Raw genomic sequence first — 22,591 nt, 5'->3', positions numbered from 1 at the left:
TGCCTGTATGAGTACATTAAAGCCAGAAATATTGACTTTCCACTGTCCCCTTATGACAACCTAGGCAGGTTGTAAAGTGATTTGGATTGAAGGCTGCCGACAAAGCTTACTGGGGTTGTACATATCTCATTTAGTCAATGCAGCAGGAACCCTCGACCAACGTTTGCCAGGCAAGGGAAAAAAACGAAACTAAACTTCTTAGTTCAGCGATTTCAGCGTATGTTCTAGTTTAGAGCTGAGATTTTTGCATCGTGCCCATGCTGCCTCTATGCTGCTTAGGAATGCTCGGGCAACTAAAGGTGTATTTTATTGCAAAGCGGTATGCACAACTGCTGTTTGATTTGAGGTACACATGGGGGCTGCCTTAGCTTTTGTTGTAGGGTACAGTTTTCTTCAAGCTTTTGTTGCAGTTTTATAAGCCTGTTTTTTAAGCAGGTCTCCCGACATTAGATTACGCATGTAAATGGGATCCGTTTGATGGAGTCTATTGTGCTTGCCACGGTCATTTAACAGAATATTGTATTAAATTGTAATTATATAGCGCTTACTACCCCTGACGAGGCGTCTAATATGATTGTAAAGACCCCAATGTGGAGTCACTCTAGAGACCTACTGAATTTCCTGCTTCTGGGTATAACCACACATACTCTCGCTCAGTGGCCAGCCTCTTCTTGGAAGCTCTGGTCTTCATCGTTCAATCCAGATGGATTAGCGCTTGTCAAGCACGCTTCATGTCCACCTTGACTGTGTGTTTTCTTGTACTCTGCGTTGCTAGTACTGTTGATGTCACTATTGAGAATAAAGGTATAACAGGCCCCTCTTTTCTTCTTTCAGGCTCCAGAGATGAGGCGCACTTTGACTCCTTCCAATTCTCCCATGTCCTCTCCCAGTAAGCACGGGGATCGCTTTATTCCCTCCCGTGCTGGGGCAAACTGGAGCATCAACTTCCACAGGATAAATGTGAGTGAGCTTGCTTCCAGTTTAACAGGATTAAACTCCTCTTAGTCTGGAGAGGGGTCGATTAATGAACTTCCACAGGGTAAAGGTGAGTGAGGTTGTATCCAGCCAATGGGAGCTGAGCTCATTTCAACCTGGAGAGGGTTTGCTTTATAGCTGAATGAATCTCCACAAGATAAATGGGAGTGAGCTTGTATCCAGCCAATGAGAGCTGAGCTCCTTTCAGCCCGGAGAGGGGATTGGTTTATAGTTACATGACCTTCCACGGCATAAATGGGAGTGAACTAGTTTCCAGCTTAACAAGGCTGTGCCCCTCTCCGCTTGCAGAGGGGATTGTTTTATAGATAAATTAATTTCTCCAGGATAAATGGGATGGAGTTTGTATCCAGCCAATCGGAGATGAGCTCCTCTCGCCCTGTCAGAGGGCGGGGGTATTCATGGGTGAGGCGCACAGGCTGAATCATTGTGGTAAGATTCCCACTTGTGTATCCAATAGCTTTCGGTAAAGCTTTGAAAGTGACCTGGTTAAGATATGCTTGTATTTGGGAATTGTTCAGATAAGCTCATTTCTACAGACATGTCAACCTTGGAAAAATATTAACTTGGCTTCAGCACCAAACCACCAGAGGGAGAACCGATATTTGTGCTTGGCGATTGCCAGCGTCATTAGGTGATGAAGAGCGATTTCTGTTTTTGGGGTGGCCTGTGGTGTGTGCAAACCTTGCTTGATGAAGCGGCGTGGAGCTGAGGGTGCTTAGTAAGCAGTGGAGACCTACTCGCAGTACTTCTCCATGCCACCTCATACCACGAGTCCCTTAGACTTTGGGACAGGGGATGGTCGCCCCGACCGCATGCGCAGTCCGTGATGGCGGTTCATTTAGTGATCGCATGTGGAGATCATGACTGTGCTTCACCGGGGGAGAATGTCTTTAAATAGTGTGAGGCGGATTCAGGGGGTGTATGAGCAGAGTTGGACAAAGGCATTCTTCAATTTGCAGGGCATTGATCGTAGAGATCTTCAAATTGTAATGCCCTAGTGTTATCATGTTTATTTTGGATCTAAAAGTTATCTTTTTAAATCCATTTTTATTTTTTAAATACAGCACCCATGTTGCTTGTAGGAATTTTTGGATTTTGCCTCTTGCACTCATCCTGCTAAACTTCACCCTGCGATATCTCTTGTGGGCCACTTTGCTTGTATACTCACCTTATTTCCTGCTCATATATGCAATCTCTGGTAATTCGTTGCTTTAAGTGGTGCATCTTGCGTGGCTGGGCAGACGCGGGACTGGCGCTCCAGTTGGTGGCCATTCCCTAATCCACGCGCGGTCAGCAGTTCTAATTTGGATTTTTCTCTTTACATGGTCTTCCATTTAGTACTGTTAATACTATTACACGTGCAAGAAGCACAAATCGTGGAAAAAAAACTGGGCTGAATCTTACACTAAATATTGGAATTGAAAATGTGCTAATAACCCTGTGAGGGTGGGGTTCAAAACTGTTGCGAGACACTACATGCATTCTGCTACGGCCGTGCCATTGTATACTGTTGGTTGTAACGCTGCTGCCACTGCTCACAGAATGTACATTTACTTTGTCTCCTTAAACCGTGTGCTTTTGAAGTATCCTAGGCATGTTTCCAGCGAACCTGCAAGCAGAGCAGACCCCTTTATGTTTCAGGCCTTTAGTGATGTTCTCGATTGCATTTGTACTCTTCTAATGAACATATTTGATGATTTTTTTTTTAATTCGGCAGTTTCACTTCTCAAATAATAAGCCGACCCTTAAAAAAATAAAAAGGTCTCGGTCTCTATAATGTGTGTACATCTGAGTACGGTGCAGATGGGCGCTGGTGTGAGCCGCGTATTGTTGAAACCTCTGCTCTGTTGTGCTCTGTAGGAGAATGAGAAGTCGCCAAGTCAGAACAGGAAAGCGAAGGATGCCACCTCGGACAACGGCAAAGGTAATGAATGCCCTCCCCCACCCCTCGCATGTGTTTTGTTCCCACCATCTGTGCGGGGCTTTGTGGGGCGTGATGGATGTGACCTGTAGACAAGTGGGGGCAAGAAGCCTGCCCCCTCCCTCTCCTGCCCTCGGCCAGGCAGATGCTCAGACTCTCTCCTGTTGTTTCCGAGCAGATGGACTGGCATACTCTGCCCTGCTGAAGAACGAGCTGCTGGGGGCGGGCATCGAGAAGGTGCAGGACCCGCAGACCGAGGACCGGCGGCTGCAGCCCTCCACGCCCGAGAAGAGGAGCCTCTTCACGGTAAGCCACAGCGCCCCCTGCTGTCCCCCCTCACGCCCGCTGGGACGGGGTGATGACCTCTGTGAAGGGCACAGCCGGGCCTGGGCGGTGTGCTGTGGGCGGGCCTGGTCTCAGCGGCGTGAATCCCAGCTACATGTGGAGATGCAACAGGAGCCCACACATTCTCTCTGTGCAGCACTTAGTGTGTTCTACCATATTTGTTTGTATCCCAGTGGGTTGCTGCCTGCTGCAGGTGTTTGTGTGCAACCAGCTCAGTGTTTAGACTCATGGATAGCTTGACTCCTTCCGAGAGTATGCCTAGTTTTAATACATTTACAAACAATAGTCAGTATCCCCACTCCAATCGCATATGCTATTTCAGTACCCACAACGTGTATATGTATAAGCTGGATTCTTACCCCATATAAGCTTGCTGGTTCCTTGCTTGTACTGTCATTTCTCATTTGTAAACACAAGGTCTTTTTGTAGCCCGTTGCGGTTTTCTTTTAGCCATTCCATAAAATGTGAGTTGCTCCTTGCTGATCACAGCCCCATGAGCCGCTCTCACCTTGCGTGTTCCTTCCTTGCAGTATTCCCTCAGTTCAAAGCGCTCCAGCCCAGATGACGGAAACGAAGTGTCTCCATACTCCTTGTCGCCCATCAGCAACAAAAGGTCAGTCCTGGCACGGGCGGGGTGGCATAAAGAGTGCATTATATGAAGCGCAAATGTGCAGCGAACGAAGCTCTGCTCCATCTCCACCAGCTGTAAGAACCATGCTGTAGTATAGGCCTTGATTATTTAAATGTTTCTTCAGACCTGTAGGGGGTGCATTTATGCCCTGCCTGATGCTGCCCCCAATGTACCACCTGGTGCCCTTCCATGGCCACTTTGTGGCGTCCATCAAAGTTAAAATAGAGGCCTTTCCTTATCTGGTGACAAATTAATTAAACAAAAAAAAGATTACATATTTTAACACTGGTGTAATACTAGAAGCAGACAGCGATGCATCAGTGGAAACCCTCTAATACTCTTTATCGCATCTTACGCCCACCATAAGTGCCATGTTCCCAAGAAAACTATTACTGGCTGTTTGACTCGTTGAAAAGACTGAAGGGGTCACCTCACAGGTCTGAAAAGATTAAACAAGCTTTGTTCCTGCCCATTGACTTGATGAGTCTCACTTCTTGCTTAGTGCTACTTTTAGCTGACTTGGGTATCCATGGAAATGCAACTTGAATGGGCAACTTCAAGATAAACCTGATAACTACAATCTTGCTCTGTATAGTTATTTTAAGGCTAGTTAAATGGTTTACATAGCACCTCTCTTTTTGGATCAGCAAATTGGTGTAGAAGTTAAGGGATGCAAACTACTTTCTCGGACCCACCAACCTGACAAAGAGGCCCAAGTAGACTGATGCCAGCAAATACAATACGAGCATTGATAATGCATAATTTCGCCTCTGTAACGAATAAAGATTTCATCAATCATTGTCTGGGAGAAGGTAAGAGCTCCCTGACAGATAACACTGGAGTGGGGAGAATGTGGCGCAGCGGCTAGAGCTGCTGACTCGAGAGCTGGGGGTCCCAGTTCAAGTCTCAGTGGTGCAGCGCACTATCTTGTGATTCTATGCGAATTACATAATCTCTCCGGGTGATAACTTGTTACATAAATATGCTGCAAGTGTTAAGGCAAAACTTTATTAAAGTATAGTTCTACCAAAGAGGATGTTAACAGTATTGTGGTGGTGGGAAACTGATAGGAGGAGCAGATGGGGGGCAAGCATTGGTGAATGCATGAAAATATGCCTCAGCCAATAGAAATGGAGGAAAGTTAAGTGGCACGCACAGGCACCAATGAGAAGTCAGTAAAGGGAGGAAGTAAGTCCCTTTTAAGTTTACATTAAAAACAATATATATTTCTCAAACCCAGTGCAAGCGCTGTGCATGCGAAACCGAATTCTACATTTTCTAACGTGCCGAAGAAAACTACTGCGGTTTACAGTTCCAAAAGCTAACTGTTTGCCTTACAGAGCCTTTTATGCATCAAAAGCAGTGCTCCTGTGATGCATTTGTCCGAGGATAGTTGTGGGGCAGTCGTAAGAATGTCCATCCAAATATCTGTAAACATTCTTGCTTTATTTTTTTATGTTGATCTTTTGTTTTGGACAGACCTCATCAAATAACTTTTTAAGTTGATCAATCAACTCTAATACCCGTTTGATGATTTTGTGATATTCGGTTGTCTGCTCGTTAATCGGAGTATCATTCCAGGTAGAAGAGTCTGAGTATTGTTGTATTCTAGTGATTCTCCAGCTTTGGGTGTCCATAAATAAACGTGCAGTTTGACAGACTGTATCTTTTGCGAATTGGCAATCCTAATCTAGCAAACAAACATGTGCAGCTGGTCGTTTGTAGCAGAGCATTCCAGGAGACTTCGATCCCCGAGGAGAGTGGAATTAATACATTGGTTGTCGGCTACCCTGAGAAGAAACCCAAAGTGGAGAACTGCTGTAACACCTAAAGTGTTTCCTCCCTCTTGTCATTCTTTTTATTTGTAATCTAGTTTTAAACATAAGTTACGTTTTCTATGTCTCCTTAGTCTTAAATGTTGATGATCACTTCGACAAGCACTAATTTCAGTGGTCAGTGAGAGTTGCCGCCTGACGTGCTTTCTTTTTCTTTTCTACAGTCAGAAGCTGTTGCGGTCCCCACGAAAACCAACCCGTAAGATCTCCAAGATCCCCTTTAAAGTTCTTGATGCACCTGAACTGCAAGATGATTTCTACTTAAATTTGGTGGACTGGTCCTCTTTGAATGTTCTTAGCGTAGGCCTTGGGACGTGCGTGTACCTGTGGAGCGCATGCACGAGCCAGGTGAGGAACAGCAAGCGTTGCTTCTTAGTGGAAGTCTCGAGCATCCCTAACCGTCTGAATAATCCGGAAATCGCCCCTTGGGTTCTAGGACTGTGTGAGCCATTGATGCTGCATGTGCAGTTTATGCGTGCACTTTGCACGGACCTGGCAGCCAAGATTGAGGAGGTAATTTATCCTCCAGTACCACTGGTCTGTCCTTCAAGCCAGGGAATTGGAGAATTGGCCCATGAATCTAGCGCTACTCTGGTGTCCCTGTTGAAACTATCTGCAGGTAGTGTGTCCAGTGGGAGAACAGGCCTATTGTCCTGAACTTGTCTTCTTTGGCTCAGTGTACCCTATAAAAAGTGACTATAAACTGATGAAACGGCTACTTTTGAACCCCAAATGTCTGCATGGAGAGGGTAAAGTCGCTAGTCTTTTTGGTGAAAATTAAATTTTTGTTTCCTGTCTTTAACCATTTTAGGTGACGAGGTTATGTGACCTCTCGGTGGAAGGAGACTCTGTAACATCTGTGGGCTGGTCAGAAAGGGTCAGTATAATGCATAAAGGTTTATATCTATACACTCGCCCAGGATTCATGTGAACAAGTATTCTTTTCTAATTGATGCTTAATGCCATATTGCAAGTTTTTGTGCCCTCTTTATAGTGTAGTAGTGTCTCTGTCAAATGTTTATTTAAATATTGCTTTTTCAAAGCTTCAAACTGGTCATCATGCCATACAATAAAGCAGAGAAGATTGAGAAATGCTAGGGCAGCCTTTATTTTTCAACTGTCCTATGAGAACGGCAGTGCATAAAATAAACATCTGACCATTATTCCTTGACCTTGTTTAGTATAATGTACAAAATGCAGTGATAACGGTACCACAGGGGTTGCTGTATGTTAGCGTGAAGTCTGCGACTCCACACTGATATGTACTTTTTCTGATATGCTTGTTTTTTTTAATCTCAATCGCTTGAACAGTAATAATTAAGATATGACCGTGCCTCCTATACAGTTGTACATTTTCAGTACATGATCACTTAGTGGGAACATTCGGGATGTCTGCTTAGGGGTTGTTGCATAGAATACAGGGAGATGGAAAGGAAGCTGTTGTGCTGTTTGTCAGGCTGACCTGCAATAAAGAGCAACTGATTTGTCTAGGTGTCCATATTTCCACTGTATTGAAACTTTCTCTCTTTTGTTAGGGTAATCTCGTTGCAGTAGGAACACACAAAGGCTTCGTACAAATATGGGACGCAGCAGCCGGCAAAAAGTTATCCATCCTCGAAGGCCACACAGCCAGAGTTGGTAAGCAAATAAAGAGCTTTCATGTGCTCTTTGGGTACAGTTTTACACCTCTGTCTATTGTGCGAGATAGGTAGTTACAGGTCTTTGACCTTAATGGAATCTGCCAACTCCTGTTTTCTTTTGTGTGTGTGAGGGGGTCTGCTAGATCTGGTCTATAGTTGAGTTTCCACTCGTGCTATAGTTTAAATTTCCATTACTTGAATTTAACTCTTGTGAGGTGAATTTGTCGAGACCTGCTTGTCACCCATGAAGGTATCCAGGCGCTCGAGTCCGGTTTGTTGCTCTGAGCATTAAATAACTAGGCAGCCTCCTGGTCATCAGTGGGCACCAGATTTAAAACCTTACGGTTGTGGGACTATTTGTAGTGTGGTGATGCCTCCCGCTCATCACAGAGGCCGCACACTCAAAAAAATCCTGGTCGCTGGAGTATTAGCCATGTTCATGGACCTTCGCTTATGACTGGGACAGCACATTCGAAAACCTTATGGTTGGTGGACTATTAGCCAAGTGTAGATGCCATTCCATGGCACAAACCTCATTCAAAAGTTCCATTTTGGGTTCTGGTAAGTTAGTTCTAGAAAAAGCCAATGTAGCTTGTTTATAGCAGCACGTTTTGAACAACTTGCTTATCTCTAGGTTCAAGTTGCCCCCGATGGCACTTAACAAGTGCACTGCTTGTGATTTAGTAATTTGTAACTTGTCATCCACGCATGTTCATTTACAATGCGTATCTTACCATGTGTGCTCTGCTTTTGAGTTTAAATATAATATTAGAAACAACACTGTCCGATTCCATCAGTTCAACAGCATCCCTGCTGGGTTATTGTGTGTTAATAGAATTTTTAAATGCACTCCTTTTCCTGTGACATTTACAAATGACTCCTAGCAGATACCATTAATGGTGTATGTTTTGCTGGTCACAAACCAACCTTCAGTGGAAGAAATTGTGCTAGTTATCCAAGCCTACAGGTTAAATACCGTACTCCGAAATGAGGCCTATCGGTATTTAGGCTAATGTATAGTTTCAACCCCCCCCCGCCCCCCACTATTTATGGGGAAAAGGGTACTACCTTAATGCAAGGTCTCTCTTCAAAGGGTGAGCAATGCTAATGCAATCCTGCTTAATATTTTCTACCTTAACTTTCTGGAAATCGATAGCCATTGCGGCTGGGCCAGTAATGGGAATGGACCAATGCCGTCGTAACCTTAAGCAAACAAACAACATCACATGAATCGAAAATATCAGATAGAATTTGCTGTTCCTAGTGACGGTCACATTAACTCAAGTGACTAAAACCTGTGACTTATACTTTAGAAATTGAAGAACTAATTGGTATAACCCTCTCCATGGATCTATAAAAGCCTGACTCGGTTGTCAACGTATATTTCTTAGTTGCTTGTCCACATGCCAACACCAAAGCAGTTGGGTTGCATTATTTATAAATTATATTCCCATGTTGCTGCCGGCTTTCTAGGATAAAAGACATCCACCAAAAAGTTGTTGTCTCCTTTTATATGCTTCCTCTCAAGCAGCCATCAGAAATGGTGATGCATGTAGCGACCAGTCTATTTGACCTTGTTTGGTCTCACCAATCGATCACCGAACAATAAACATTTCTCTTGCCTATGGCTGCATTTTATCCACTTTATGACAGACATGTGGAAATGGACCACTGTCCATGTGGACGTAAATAGCAAAATATAGGGTTCATTTTGATGCGGGAGACCTGCTAAGCAGACCAGTTGGGGTTTGTAGAAAAGTTTGCGCTTACCATTGAGGTACTCTCTTCTCTGGGCATACACAAGTTGAAGACGGGTTGGTAAAGCCGGTGGTATTTATATTTGCATTTAATAAAAGTGGATCAAAATCACAAGCGATAATGTGGTCACGTTTGTTTTGTTAACTCGCAGGATTTAAGTATCTAATTGCCCCTTATCTCCCAGTAATGTGTTCTTTTAATAAACCCCATTTCTCCTCTTGGTACACTTTCTGTGAAAACAAGACTATTCAATGTAGACAGAGGATAACCTAGAGTATATGTATCTCAACTAGGGCAGCATACAGAATGTGAAAAAAGTAATGCCCCTTAACATCCCCACTCTTTCTTCCTTCTGGTTGAAACAGTCCTTTACATGTAATTTCTCATAGATCATATGTTTGACTTGCTTTAGAGGAATGTCCTCCACTTTTCTTCATGTTGTGTCTGTTCCTGATTCTTCATGGGGAAATGGCTTGATCTAATAGACTTCTAGCTACAGATTACTTACCTTTTGAATTTGCCAGGCATCAGGCTGGATCTGCAAACTTTTGCTCGAGCTATACCCCTTGCGCGTGCCGTTGGGTAATCCATTTGGCCCCTCATGACGTCGCCAGCATCTGTTATGACGCCGCGGTCACCTACGTAGGCCCCATCCAGGCACACAGACATCAGTTCTTTTATTTCTGCACCAGTTAAGCGCCGATCCAGAGGAGAGCTACCCCTTTGTTGCTTTTTGACAGGCCCTTTTTCAGGTCTCGGACTAGCGTTGCACTGCGCAGCAGTGCTTGCGTAGCCCGAGATTTAATGTTTCTAAGTAGGGGGCTTGAACCCGCCCCTCTTCTCCATTGGCTGGCTTCCTAAACGGAGGCCATCCATTGGAGGAGCGGGCCGTTACTCGGTTCAAGCCTCGTCTTTTCCAGTTTCGGGGGCGTGTTTTTTCTCTTCTTTCTTGTTTTCGTTCTCTCCTCTTCCCATTGGCTGGAATTTTACCTTCCAGCCAATGAAGAGGAGAGAACAAAAACCACGCCCCAGAATCTGAAAAAGACGAGGCTTTCTCCAAGCCATTTCTGAATGACCTCTGAGAAACATGGTGGTGTGGAGCGCTCCTCTCTTGCTTTCCAATCTCCGGAAGGCAAGAGAGGAGCGCTCCACACCACCATGTTTCTCCGAGGTCATTCAGAAATGGCTCAGAGAAACGTCCGTCATTTTCGGGGGGGCGAGTGCTTGTTTGCTCCTTTAGGGTCACTCTGCATCTCTATCGGCATACCTCTCATCCAAACTAAAGAAAATCTCTAACTGTTTCACAACTATCAGGCGCCGAGTCCTTCTTCTTTGCCTAATGCTCAATAATTCCAAGTCGGAAATGATACATTTCCATGTTTCTAGCGTCGTGGTGTTACATAATGCACTAGCACGCTCTACCACTAGATGGAGCTTTAAAATCGATTACTAATACCTAACAATTTGCAACATTTCTTCAGTTTTACCATAATTTTTCAGATATATACGGAAGTGCAGATTATTTTTGACACACTTTGGGCATCATGGTAAAAATATTGTCTGTTTTATAGTAGTAGACTCGCTGTCGATTGTGCCGCTCCTACTTAAAAGTACCTCATTAGGCATGTATGCGGTATCCTTCGTGCAAATGTTTTTTTTTGTTGCAATTGTTCTTTATTTACAAATTTAAAAAAAAACACCTAGATGGAGACAAGCTCACTGACGATCATTTATAGACCAGCAGTTCTCGTTACAAGGGACTCGTGTTGCTATCTACCAAGGTTAGCAAAATAATGCAGTACAACTAAAGGACGCAAAGGGTTAAAAAATCGTTAGAGAATAAAGTGGGACACAAAACGATTCACAATTGGCTAATCAAAACGACGCATTTCCCCTATGCAGAGCAGAGAGGCAGTTTATCCATCTTCCAAACCAGTTTACAGGTGGTTGAGGTGAGCGAAATGGGCACAGAAGCATACCTCACAAGAACGGGAATGCGTCACAAGGGACGGTGTGAAGAAGAGAGAAGTACTGGGAAGGGTGGTCTGAAAGCTGCTCCGGGGGTGGCGTGCAAATGTTAGGTGCTCTATTGAACTGAATTAAAATTGCTTTTATATAGCGCTTACTAGGAGCTTGAAGTTGAGGTGAACGCGAACAGCATATTACATGGCTAGCAAAGGTTATGTATGCCTGGTGAAGCTGACTCAAAGGTGGCCATATCGCTATATGATCGGTTGTCTAATCAACAAGACGTTTGCATGCAGCCGCACGCGCCAATTTGGTCAACCATTCGTCACAGTTGGGATTCACAGGAGGGGAGGGTTTTGAAGAAACCGTGCTGTCAGTCAAGCCGTGTAATATGTATAGCCAAACAGCAGCCCAGAGGCAGCAAGGTAATGCCGTCTATGTCAGTCAATGTCCACCAGACCTGACCACTCCTGTCCAATGGCAGTACAGCCCCGGAGAGATCACAAACAGGTTGATGCATCGCCAGTAGCTACTTTGTGCAACCTCCGTGGAGACCAGTATGTACCAGCTATGCAAGATGTATGAACATATCTATCTGGACTCAAGAAGGAGGTGAGGAGTTGGAGGTTGGGAGGGTGCTGGGGGGACGCAAAGGTGACTATTCATCAGCTGTATAATTGAGGTCTTGCGAGGCCTCCCAAAAGTCTCTAGGGGCAGGTTTCACAGGGGCTCTCTGAGAGGCCCGGCTGCTGGAGACCCCAGGATTCCTTGCACCCCTTTATTGGATCTGTATCATTCTTTTGAGCGCAGTGACTCTGCAGGAGGGGCACACCCCGGCCCCTCCACTCAAGGGACCCGGACTCTAAGCCACCTGCACTGTGACCAAGGGAAGCTTCGGGGTCCCCCTCTGGCTACTTGCTGGGTGGTCACCTCCAGCTTTTTAAGGGTGAACTCTGATGGTTCAGCAGAGTGGATTGTTTTTTTTAATTAATGGGTCTCCTGCCTGGTCTGTGCATCATGGAGGGGGGGGGTCCCCACAAACACTGTGCTCCATAAACCGCACTAAGTGGGCGAACCCCAACCTAGACGGTGTGTGTGTGTGCGACAGTGTGTCTCACTACAATGCATACAAAGTCTACTCTCTAATGCTCTCCTATTGCCATTGTAAATGACAATACCGTTCATTTATGGGTTTTTTTTTTAAATGGAAAAAAATGTCATAAGCAATGCCAATGGGGGAAACAACCTTTACAACACAACTTTTACACCACACTACCATTACAACAAAACTTTTACAACGCAACATCCATTACAACGCATGCATTTACAACGCATGCATTTACAACGCATGCATTTACAACGCATGCATTTACAACGCATGCATTTACAACGCACACCACTACAACGCACACCACTACAACGCACACCACTACAACGCACACCACTACAACGCACACCATTACAACGCAGTCATTACAACGCCTAGCATTACAACACATAGTACCCTTACACTATCCAACACTTACCCTACTGTTGCACCCCCTGGAGTTAGAATAGTAATTTTAACCCCTACACTATCCAACACTTACCCTACTGTTGCACCCCCTGGAGTTAGAATAGTAATTTTAACCCCTACACTATCCAATACTTACCTTACATGCAATGTAATGTTATGCGTTGTAATGGTATGCGTTGTAAATGTAGTATGCGTTGTAGTGGAATGCGTTGTAAAGGTAGTTTCAAATAATTTGTTGTAATGGCATGCGTTGTAATGGTATGCGTTGTAATGGATGTTGCGGTGTAAAAATTGCGTTGTAAAGGTAGGCGTTGTAAAAGTATGCGTAGTAACGTCATCCATCCATCTAGCTCTACCTTAAATAATGCAGAGACAATTGCATTGTAAATGCTTGTTGACTTTTGAAGACTACGTCATTTTTTCGTGTGCGAGGATGTCTTTGAGGAAGACTGGGTATAAACCATGATGTGACTGTTACTCCACGATGTCTGTAACCGAACGCCACCTCATCTGTCTCTGATGTCTTGAGCGCGACTACAACTCAGTCATGCTCGGACCGTTGGGCAATGGCTTCGAATGCCTTGCGGGAGCAGGCTTTGAAGGTCCTTGTGGGCCCAGTAGTTGACACCATCCAGTGATACTCTGCGGAGGTCTCGTTCGAAGAAGAGGAGGTTGCAAGACTGCTCCTGGAGCTCTTAGTCTTCTTTGTCCCACTCGATCATCGGGACACTTGGAAGAGGCACAAGAAGAAGTCCAAGCAGACTTCATCGTGACCTTGACTGTCTGTTGACTAGTGAGGTAAAGAGCTCCGACTGTCTAGGTACGGTTCTGCGGAGCAGGAGCCAGGGTCGACTTCTCACCTACCTCTCTTTCTGGGAGCCGAAATGACCCCGCCGTGTTTGAGCGGTCTGGCCCCACTGGTGAGCCCTCCGGCCCCACGGGTCGGAAGGGCCCCCATTAGATTTGATGCTGTCAGCTCCGACCACGTTGCTGGTGGGGCCTCGGGGATCGTATCCGGGATGGTGCCGGTCCTGCCATCGCGACCTTCCCCGGCGGCGTACCCGTAGTCGGTACCTTTGGTAATGCTGCTGCCCACCATCTGTTCCAGGCCCATCCTTATCACCGATGACCGCGTTGAAACAGCGCTACTCAACACCGATTCCTACGCCGATTGGACCCAGGGGTTCTATGGTGTTCCCTGAACATTTTGATGATGTTTTAGGCTGTGGAGAGGATTGGGAGGACCTTTTAGAACACCTGGGTGTCTCCGCAGAGCAGATGAACTGGTATGGGGGAACTTGGGGAGGCCTGTGGACTAGACACTTCCCTAGATACTGGCATGCTCTCTTCGCCAACTGTGGTTACGGAGGAGGGGGGGCATCTTATGCCATGGTAGTCAAAAGTGGTACAAAAGGGGGTGGTGATGGACAGAGCATCTGAACCAATCAAACACCCAGTCAAAAGATCTGGGTTTGATCCATCACCGTTCTTTAGCCCACTCTACCACCCCAGTTCAGACATGGCTATATACAAATCAGTTTGACCCTGTGCCTCATGGGAACAGTCCAGCCCGAACTGCCAAACCATGCCTTCCCTGGACCGGAAACAAGCTTCCGAGGACCGGTTTCTGGCATTCCAACCGTCTTCAGCCCGGCTTGCTTGAATCCAGTGGCAAAGTGAGCAAGGGACTCACGTCTGAGCATACCCTGCCACACTTATGGCGGCCAAAGTGGTAGTCAAAAGAGCAGCCGAGGTCCTTGGACTGGAGTAGTTGCCCTCTGTGCAGGTCAGGACTAATCTCCTGACCGATGTGTTCCAGCCTGGGGCTTCCACCTCTGAACCCCTTGTGCCCTTCAGTGAAGCACTTACTGATGTCCTTCTAGGCACGTGGTCCAAGCCTAGTAGAAGGGTTCCTGTGAATAGGACAATTGCATGCTGCCATTGCCCAGCTCCGGGTGACCGAAAGTTCCTCAGCCAACACCCTACCACAGAAAAACGTGGTGGTGCAGGCTTCTACCTCCCAGGGCGTGTTCCCTTCTGCCTCTCCGGATAGGTAATTCAAGAGTCTGGAATCACTTGGGAAGATGTTTTCTTCCTCCAGCCTGGCATTGTGGTCTGTAAATACCACATTCTTATTGGGACGTTTCTTCCACTCCCTTTGGGAGACGATTGCACAAGTCCTGCCACAAGTCCAAGAGGAGTCCCAGGCTGTGCTCTCTTAGGCGGTTAAGGACAAGAGAGATGATGAAAAAATGCCGTACGGTGTGGCCTTGACATGACTGATTCGCTGGGCAAAGTGATTTCAACGATGGTGGCCTTACAGCGCCACGCCTGGTTTAGAACGTCTGGCTTCTCAGGCGATATCCAGGCAAACTTGATGGACATGCCGTTTGATGGTTCCCGCCTTTTTTGGGGAAAAGGCAGACTCGGCCCTAGTGCGCTTCAAGGACTCTTGGGCTACGGCTCGTTCTTTGGGCCTCTCTTCTACTCCTCATGGCCAGTCTAGCTTTCTCTCCTTTTGGGCAGCTGAAGGGGTTTTCAGCCACATCAGCCCTAGCACCACCCACCCACGCTTCCTAAGCAGTGCGGAGATGTGGACACAGTTAATTCCGTCCTAGGAATAGAAGGCAGAAGCTGTTGACCACCCTGCCCTCTGCAGCCTCCAAGCACTCCTAGTCTTGACTCCGCAAGACCACATCACTACAGTTGGTGGGAAAATCCATCATCTTCTCCACGGGAGGTTTATAAAATCAGACAAGTGAGTCTTGCAGATCATTCAGGAGGGCTTTTCTCTGCCTTTCCTTTCTTTTCCTCCTCCCATTATGCCAAATCAAGAACGGCTGACAGAGTATCATTTAAAATTGCTCCAGGAGGAAGATGGAGCTCTCCTGGCTATGAAAGCGATAGAGAGGATCCCAGATTCAAAAGTAGGCAGTGGCTGTTATTCCCCTACTTTCTGATTCCAAAAAAGAATAAAGAGTTGAGGCCCATTTTAGATCTTTGGACTGTCAATCTCCTCTCCAAGAAGAAGTTAAAGATGCTTACTTTAGTTCAGCTGTTGTCTGCCCTAGACCGAGAAGACTGGGTGGTAGCGTTGGACCTGCAAAATTCATATTTTCACATCCCCGTCCTGCCTGGCCAAAGCAGTTACCTGCGGTTCAAGGTAGGTGTTAGAAATGGGATCTCTGGTTGGCTAAGGCTTGCGCCAAAGCCAGGCAGAGACCACCACTCTAGTCTGGGCAAGGGAGTTACACTCCAAGATAACCCCTGCTCACCCCCTTGGTAGCTTGGCACGAGCAGTCAGGCTTTTCCCGGAGGCAATGTGTAAATCACTTGCGCAACACACACACACTGTGGCAACACACTAGGCACACCACAAAAGGTACTCCACACAAGGTTATATATAAAAATACACCCAAACAATTTAAAGAGAAAAAAGAGAAAGGGGAGAAGGAGACAGAAAGAGGAGCCTAGGTATAAACACCCATCATAACAAAGGCAAATATTGTCCTTCGTAGCCCTCACACACCCTTAGGATATCATGTTTCATCATACACCCATAGGATGTCATGCTTCATCATCGGGCTATAGCTCCACGTGGGGCCGGCGCTGCAATCCCCCACGGGCCCCAAGATGGGACACTTTACTGGAGATTTTTTAGGACAGCCGGATGGTGCATGTAGGTGTGCGGGGTAAAGGAGGTATGGGGTAAAATGAGGGAAAAACCAGTGCCTAGTGAAAAATCAAAGGGGGAGGGGGTTTGTACGCAACAATGTGTCGTAGTGATCAACCTCAAGCAGTAGTAGCCATGAAAGACGTTCTTGTTCTAATAGGTATATTCACCTGATGAATCAAGGAATCAAAGGTCAACATGTTTCATGCCCATAATCGCCCAGAGGTCGGTGGCATTTCGTCCGGACCAAAAACTTATAAGTGCACGTGAATTCTAAAAATAGAAGAAAACCTCTCAACTTAACTTAACAGGGCGGCCAGGGGGGTTATGTATCCAGTCTCAGGATACATCTTCTTAATGTGTCCCGCTCCTGTATAGTACCTAGGACAAAGAGACAGACAGAAGAATACTTGTATATGCATCAGTAACAACTTGATGTCATAACGTGTGCCCGCAATGGTGCACATCTTACACAAAAGACAAACGTGAGTTGTACACAAGAGACACACCGCAAACAAGTACATATACGAGTGCATGGGTAAACAGGAAGAATCGCCCCAAAATGGGCTCAACAATCACATGTGTGATAATGAACTCAATGCCTCGTGGTTTTTAAAAAAAAAACAAGATCTAGATCTGAAAAAGACTACCTTACAGGCGCAAATTTTTTTTTAAGGAAAATAGAAAGTTCAATTGATTACACAAACCCGTCTCACTGGTTAGGGAAAGTGCTAACTAAACCAACAAGCATTTACAATGCAATGGTTTTGCCTTTGTTAAAGTTAGAGCTATTGCCATTGCTCTTGACATTATTTTTATTTATGTTTTTTTAACATAAATAAATGGCATTGTCATTTACAATGCCACTAGCTTTATCTATCGCAAATGACACACACAAACACACACAGAGCCGCCCCACACACACCCCCACACAGAGCCCCGCACACACAGCCCCCCACACACACAGCCACACAGAGCCCCCCACACACACAGCCACACAGAGCCCTCCACACACACAGCCACACAAAGCTTCCTACACACACAGCCACACAGAGCCCTCCACACACACCGCCACACAGAGCCCTCCACACACACCAACACAGCACAAGCAGGCAACAGGGGCAGACGGAGGCACAAGCAGGCAACAGGGGCAGACGGAGGCACAAGCAGGCAACAGGGGCACACAGAGGCACAAGCAGGCAACAGGGGCCCACAGAGGCACAAGCAGGCAACAGGGGCCCACAGAGGCACAAGCAGGCAACAGGGGCCCACAGAGGCACAAGCAGGCAACAGGGGCACACAGAGGCACAAGCGGGCAACAGGGGCACAAGGAGGCACAAGCGGGCAACAGGGGCACAAGCAGGCAACAGGGGCACGAAAACGGAGGCACAAGCAGGCAACAGGGGCAGGTGGAGAAAACACAATTTTCAACAGCCCACTTGGCTCTGCAACAGTTGCCTTTGAAAAGCAATACGGCGTAATGGGCATGATCAAATCCCGTCCCCTGCATTAAAAACAAGCATTAGAAATGCAATAGGTCTCGCAGCATTAGAGTTAGTGCTTTTAGAATTGTTTATGGGTTTTTTTGTAAATCTTTAGCATGAGGTTGAGGGTGAGTGAGGGTGAGGGGTTGAGGGTGAGTGAGGGTGAGGCTGAGGGGTTGAGGGTGAGGGTGAGTGAGGGGTTGAGGGTGAGGGGTTGAGGGTGAGTGAGGGTGAGGGGTTGAGGGTGGGTGAGGGGTTGAGGGTGAGGGGTTGAGGGTGAGGGTGAGTGAGGGTGGGTGAGGGTGAGTGAGGGTGGGTGAGGGTGAGTGAGGGTGGGTGAGGGTGAGTGAGGGTGGGTGAGGGTGAGTGGGGGTGAGTGTGGGTGAGTGGGGGTGAGGGTGAGGGATTGAGGGTGAGGGGTTGAGGGTGAGTGAGGGTGAGGGGTTGAGGGTGAGGGAGGGGTTGAGGTTGAGGGGTTGAGGGTGAGTGGGGGTGAGTGAGGTTGAGGGTGAGTGAGGGTGAAGGTGAGTGAGGGTGAGTGAGGGTGGGTGAGTGTGAGTGAGGGTGAGGGTGGGTGAGTGTGAGTGAGTGTGAGTGTGGGTGAGGGATTGAGGGTGAGGCGTTGAGGGTGAGGGGTTGAGGGTGAGGGGTTGAGGGTGAGGGGTTGAGGGTGAGGTGTTGAGGGTGAGGTGTTGAGGGTGAGGGGTTGAGGGTGAGGGGTTGAGGGTGAGGGGTTGAGGGTGAGGGGTTGAGGGTGGGTGAGGGGTTGAGGGTGGGTGAGGGGTTGAGGGTGGGTGAGGGGTTGAGAGTGAGTGAGGGTGAGGGTGAGTGAGGGTGAGGGGTTGAGGGTGAGTGGGGGTGGGTGAGGGTGAGTGAGGGTGAGGGGTTGAGGGTGAGTGAGGGTGAGGGGTTGAGGGTGAGTGAGGATGAGGGGTTGAGGGTGGGTGAGGGTGAGTGAGGGTGAGTGTGAGTGAGGGTGAGTGAGGGTGAGTGAAGGTGGGTGAGGGGTTGAGGGTGATTGAGGGTGAGGCGTTGAGGGTGAGGGGTTGAGGGTGAGTGAAGGTGAGGGTGAGGGTGAGTGAGGTTGAGGGGTTGAGGGTGAGTGGGGGTGAGTGAGGGTGAGGGGTTGAGGGTGAGTGAGGGTGAAGGTGAGTGAGGGTGAGTGAGGGTGGGTGAGTGAGTGAGGGTGAGGGTGGGTGAGTGTGAGTGTGGGTGAGGGATTGAGGGTGAGGGATTGAGGGTGAGGGGGTGAGGGGTTGAGGGTGGGTGAGGGGTTGAGGGTGGGTGAGGGGTTGAGGGTGGGTGAGGGGTTGAGGGTGGGTGAGGGGTTGAGAGTGAGTGAGGGTGAGGGTGAGGGGTTGAGGGTGAGTGGGGGTGAGTGAGGGTGAGTGAGGGTGAGGGGTTGAGGGTGAGTGAGGGTGAGGGGTTGAGGGTGAGTGAGGATGAGGGGTTGAGGGTGGGTGAGGGTGAGTGAGGGTGAGGGTGAGTGAGGATGAGGGGTTGAGGGTGAGTGAGGGTGAGGGTGAGTGAGGGTGAGTGAGGGTGAGTGAAGGTGGGTGAGGGTGAGGGGTTGAGGGTGAGTGAGGGTGAAGGTGAGTGAGGGTGGGTGAGTGAGTGAGGGTGAGGGGTTGAGGGTGAGTGAGGGTGAAGGTGAGTGAGGGTGGGTGAGTGAGTGAGGGTGAGGGTGGGTGAGTGTGAGTGTGGGTGAGGGATTGAGGGTGAGGGATTGAGGGTGAGGGGTTGAGGGTGAGGGGTTGAGGGTGAGGGGTTGAGGGTGAGGGGTTGAGGGTGAGGGGGTGAGGGGTTGAGGGTGGGTGAGGGGTTGAGGGTGGGTGAGGGGTTGAGGGTGGGTGAGGGGTTGAGGGTGGGTGAGGGGTTGAGAGTGAGTGAGGGGTTGAGAGTGAGTGAGGGTGAGTGGGGGTGAGTGAGGGTGAGTGGGGGTGAGTGAGGGTGAGTGAGGGTGAGGGGTTGAGGGTGAGTGAGGGTGAGGGGTTGAGGGTGAGGGGTTGAGGGTGAGGGGTTGAGGGTGAGGGGTTGAGGGTGGGTGAGGGGTTGAGGGTGGGTGAGGGGTTGAGGGTGGGTGAGGGGTTGAGGGTGGGTGAGGGGTTGAGAGTGAGTGAGGGTGAGGGTGAGTGAGGGTGAGGGGTTGAGGGTGAGTGGGGGTGAGTGAGGGTGAGTGAGGGTGAGGGGTTGAGGGTGAGTGAGGGTGAGGGGTTGAGGGTGAGTGAGGGTGAGGGGTTGAGGGTGAGTGAGGATGAGGGGTTGAGGGTGGGTGAGGGTGGGTGAGGGTGAGTGAGGGTGGGTGAGGGTGAGTGAGGGTGAGTGTGAGTGAGGGTGAGTGAAGGTGGGTGAGGGTGAGGGGTTGAGGGTGATTGAGGGTGAGGCGTTGAGGGTGAGTGAGGGTGAGGGGTTGAGGGTGAGTGAAGGTGAGGGTGAGGGTGAGTGAGGTTGAGGGTGAGTGGGGGTGAGTGAGGGTGAGGGGTTGAGGGTGAGTGAGGGTGAAGGTGAGTGAGGGTGGGTGAGTGTGAGTGAGGGTGAGGGTGGGTACTCCTCGATGACGGGCGTGGGTGGGGGGCAGTGCTGGAGGATGTGGCGGGGGGGGGGCGGGGCGGTAATCGAAGAACAGGGCGAGAGAAAAAAAATCTAAATAAGAGAAAAAAAATTAAAGGAGAAAAGACAATTACCGGAGAAAAGAGAGGCTACATAGACGTTGCTCGGGGGCGGGAGGGGTTTAATAGGTGCCCGGGAGGGTGAGAGATAGGCGGGAGCGGAGCCGGGTTCAGAGTTACAGCTGGTTTGTGGGCAGAGAACGGAAAGTGCGTCCGGGGAGGGTAGAGGTAGCGAGGCCCGAGGAGCGAGAGGAGGGGAGAGCCAGCGGTGAGCGATAAAGGGTTCGGAGAGGTAGTGCTGAAGTGATGGGGAAAGGCTCGCGATAAAAGGCCCTAAGGGAGAGCCCGTGCTGGGACTGGAGAAGGGCGAGGCATGGAAATCAAACCACGGGGGAGGGCAGGTGAAGTGTGGCCGGGGGAGGAGGCTAGCCAGTGCGGTGGGCGGCTGGAGGGACAGCAGAGGTGGAGGAGAGAGAAAGAGGCGGGAGGGGCTGGCACGAAGATGGAGCGGGAAGGGTGGCAGTGCAGAAAGAGTGGTTTGAGCCCTGGGGAGAGGCCGTGGGAGGGAGAGCAGTGTTATTGTGTGTCGGGGGCGTTGTAGAGGGAGTGAAGGACTATGTATGTGTGCTGTTTGATATAGCGCCAGCCTTCACCCAAATATGATAGAGCGCTTTACATTTGACGATTGAGTCCCAGGTAGCCACGGAGAGTCAGTGGGTGAATGACGATAAAAGTGGGGCAGTATAGAGTCAGTGATATGGGGAGATAAAGTGAGGACCGCCAATCCCTGAGGAAGAGGAAGGAGGAGTAGCAAGTGCAGGAGGAGGATAAGGGTGGATGAGGAGCACGTGCTGCAGGAGGGAGGGGGAGTAAGGCAGGAGAACCAGTGCTGGGGGGAGTAGAGTATGGTCGCGTGCCAGAGAGGGGGCGGGTGCACTGGGCCGAGAGGGAGGGGCGCCGACAGTGTTGAGAGCAGCAGGTGTTGTGAAATGGAGATAAACTGGGCGGAACAAATAAATGATGAAGGCAGGAGATTGGGACTAGGCGCGAAGACCGGATGGAGACTTTAAAGGGGGTGGGGGGGAGAGTGTAGAGGCAAAGTTTGTCAGGTGCAGAGTAATGATGGTACATTTAGGGCCGACTTCTGATATGGGCGAACTGGGCCCAAGCCCAGGGCGCCAAGCTCCAGAGGGGCGAAAAGAACTGTCAGCACAACTACCCTTGCAAACACCAACACAACTCCTCTGTTCCTTTGTCCAGTGATCTATTCAAAGCGCTATCTAGCCCCCTGCTGCCACACATCAACAGCCCCGCCCCTCCAAACAACTTGGAATTAGCTTCACAGGGGGTGGGAGCTACCTTGTGGGTAACTCGAGTGAGGGGGGGGGAGATGTGTGTTCTGACACAAGTCAGTGCTTGATGTAGCCAGTCAGGGACTGGCCAGGCAGAACCGGCCTTGAGCACGGGCGAGCTAGACCCAGGGCGCCAGGGGAGCACCGAGGTGCTTTATTAATGGCATGCAGTCAGCAGACTAAATATGGCTCTAGGGCTTCATCGTATTCTTTTGTTTTTCATCAGTTTTTTTCTATATTCCATAGGCACAACATTTTTACCGTCAACTAACCCTCCTCCCTCAACTAACCTTCCTCCTCCCTCAACTACCTGGCACCCCCTGCCCACATCCCCCAACCGGCCCCTCACCAACAGCTTGGCTCTACCATGGAGCAGTTGATCTGTGTACAATTTAGGGGGGTGAGGGTGATGGCGGAGATGTGTGTGTTCAGAGGCCACTCATGGCTCTGATGTAATCAGCCAATGACTAGCCGTTGAACACAAAAGGGACCCCTTGTTGCCTTATTTTACGCACAATCGGGAGCAAGGGCGAAGTTCTGGTGCCGCCCAGGGCGCTATCTGAGCGAAGGCCGGGCCTGGGCTTGAGAAAGGAGGATGAGGAGAGAAGGCCGGGTCTGAGGAAGGACTGTGGAGGAACATTAGGGTTGTGAAGGACTCAGGGTGAGAATAGAGGACCGGAGAGCCGGGTCGTGGGGTCAGGGTGAGGAGGGAGGTGAATGGGACTAGAGAGTGCGAATATTCGTCGATGCAGAGAGAAGCAAGAGCAATGCCCCGAGCTGGGAGCGAGATTGGAGGGCTGGAGGGCCTGCAGCAGGGAGTGGAGACCGGGCCCTGTGATTGGTAGAACGGCTCCTGTCTGCGC

At 48.9% G+C, this 22,591-nt stretch overlaps 1 protein-coding gene across 3 annotated transcripts in view; it reads left to right on the top strand.

Annotated features, from left to right (window-relative positions):
• FZR1 (fizzy and cell division cycle 20 related 1) overlaps positions 1-22,591 on the top strand; it is a 91,968-nt gene that overhangs the window by 28,282 nt on the left and 41,095 nt on the right. For all 3 annotated transcript variants that reach the window (XM_086947128.1, XM_086947130.1, XM_086947129.1), the window contains 7 exons: positions 835-960; positions 2,857-2,920; positions 3,096-3,223; positions 3,793-3,875; positions 5,893-6,076; positions 6,540-6,605; positions 7,264-7,366. In XM_086947128.1, the coding sequence (XP_086803254.1) occupies positions 835-960; positions 2,857-2,920; positions 3,096-3,223; positions 3,793-3,875; positions 5,893-6,076; positions 6,540-6,605; positions 7,264-7,366 (754 nt within the window). The remainder of the gene's footprint in view (positions 1-834; positions 961-2,856; positions 2,921-3,095; positions 3,224-3,792; positions 3,876-5,892; positions 6,077-6,539; positions 6,606-7,263; positions 7,367-22,591) is intronic.

This window comes from Lissotriton vulgaris, chromosome 12, assembly GCF_964263255.1.
Source record: "Lissotriton vulgaris chromosome 12, aLisVul1.2, whole genome shotgun sequence".
NCBI lineage: Eukaryota > Metazoa > Chordata > Amphibia > Caudata > Salamandridae > Lissotriton > Lissotriton vulgaris.
Note: the sequence above shows the minus strand (reverse complement) of the source record. Positions and strands in the feature narration are given on the sequence as shown.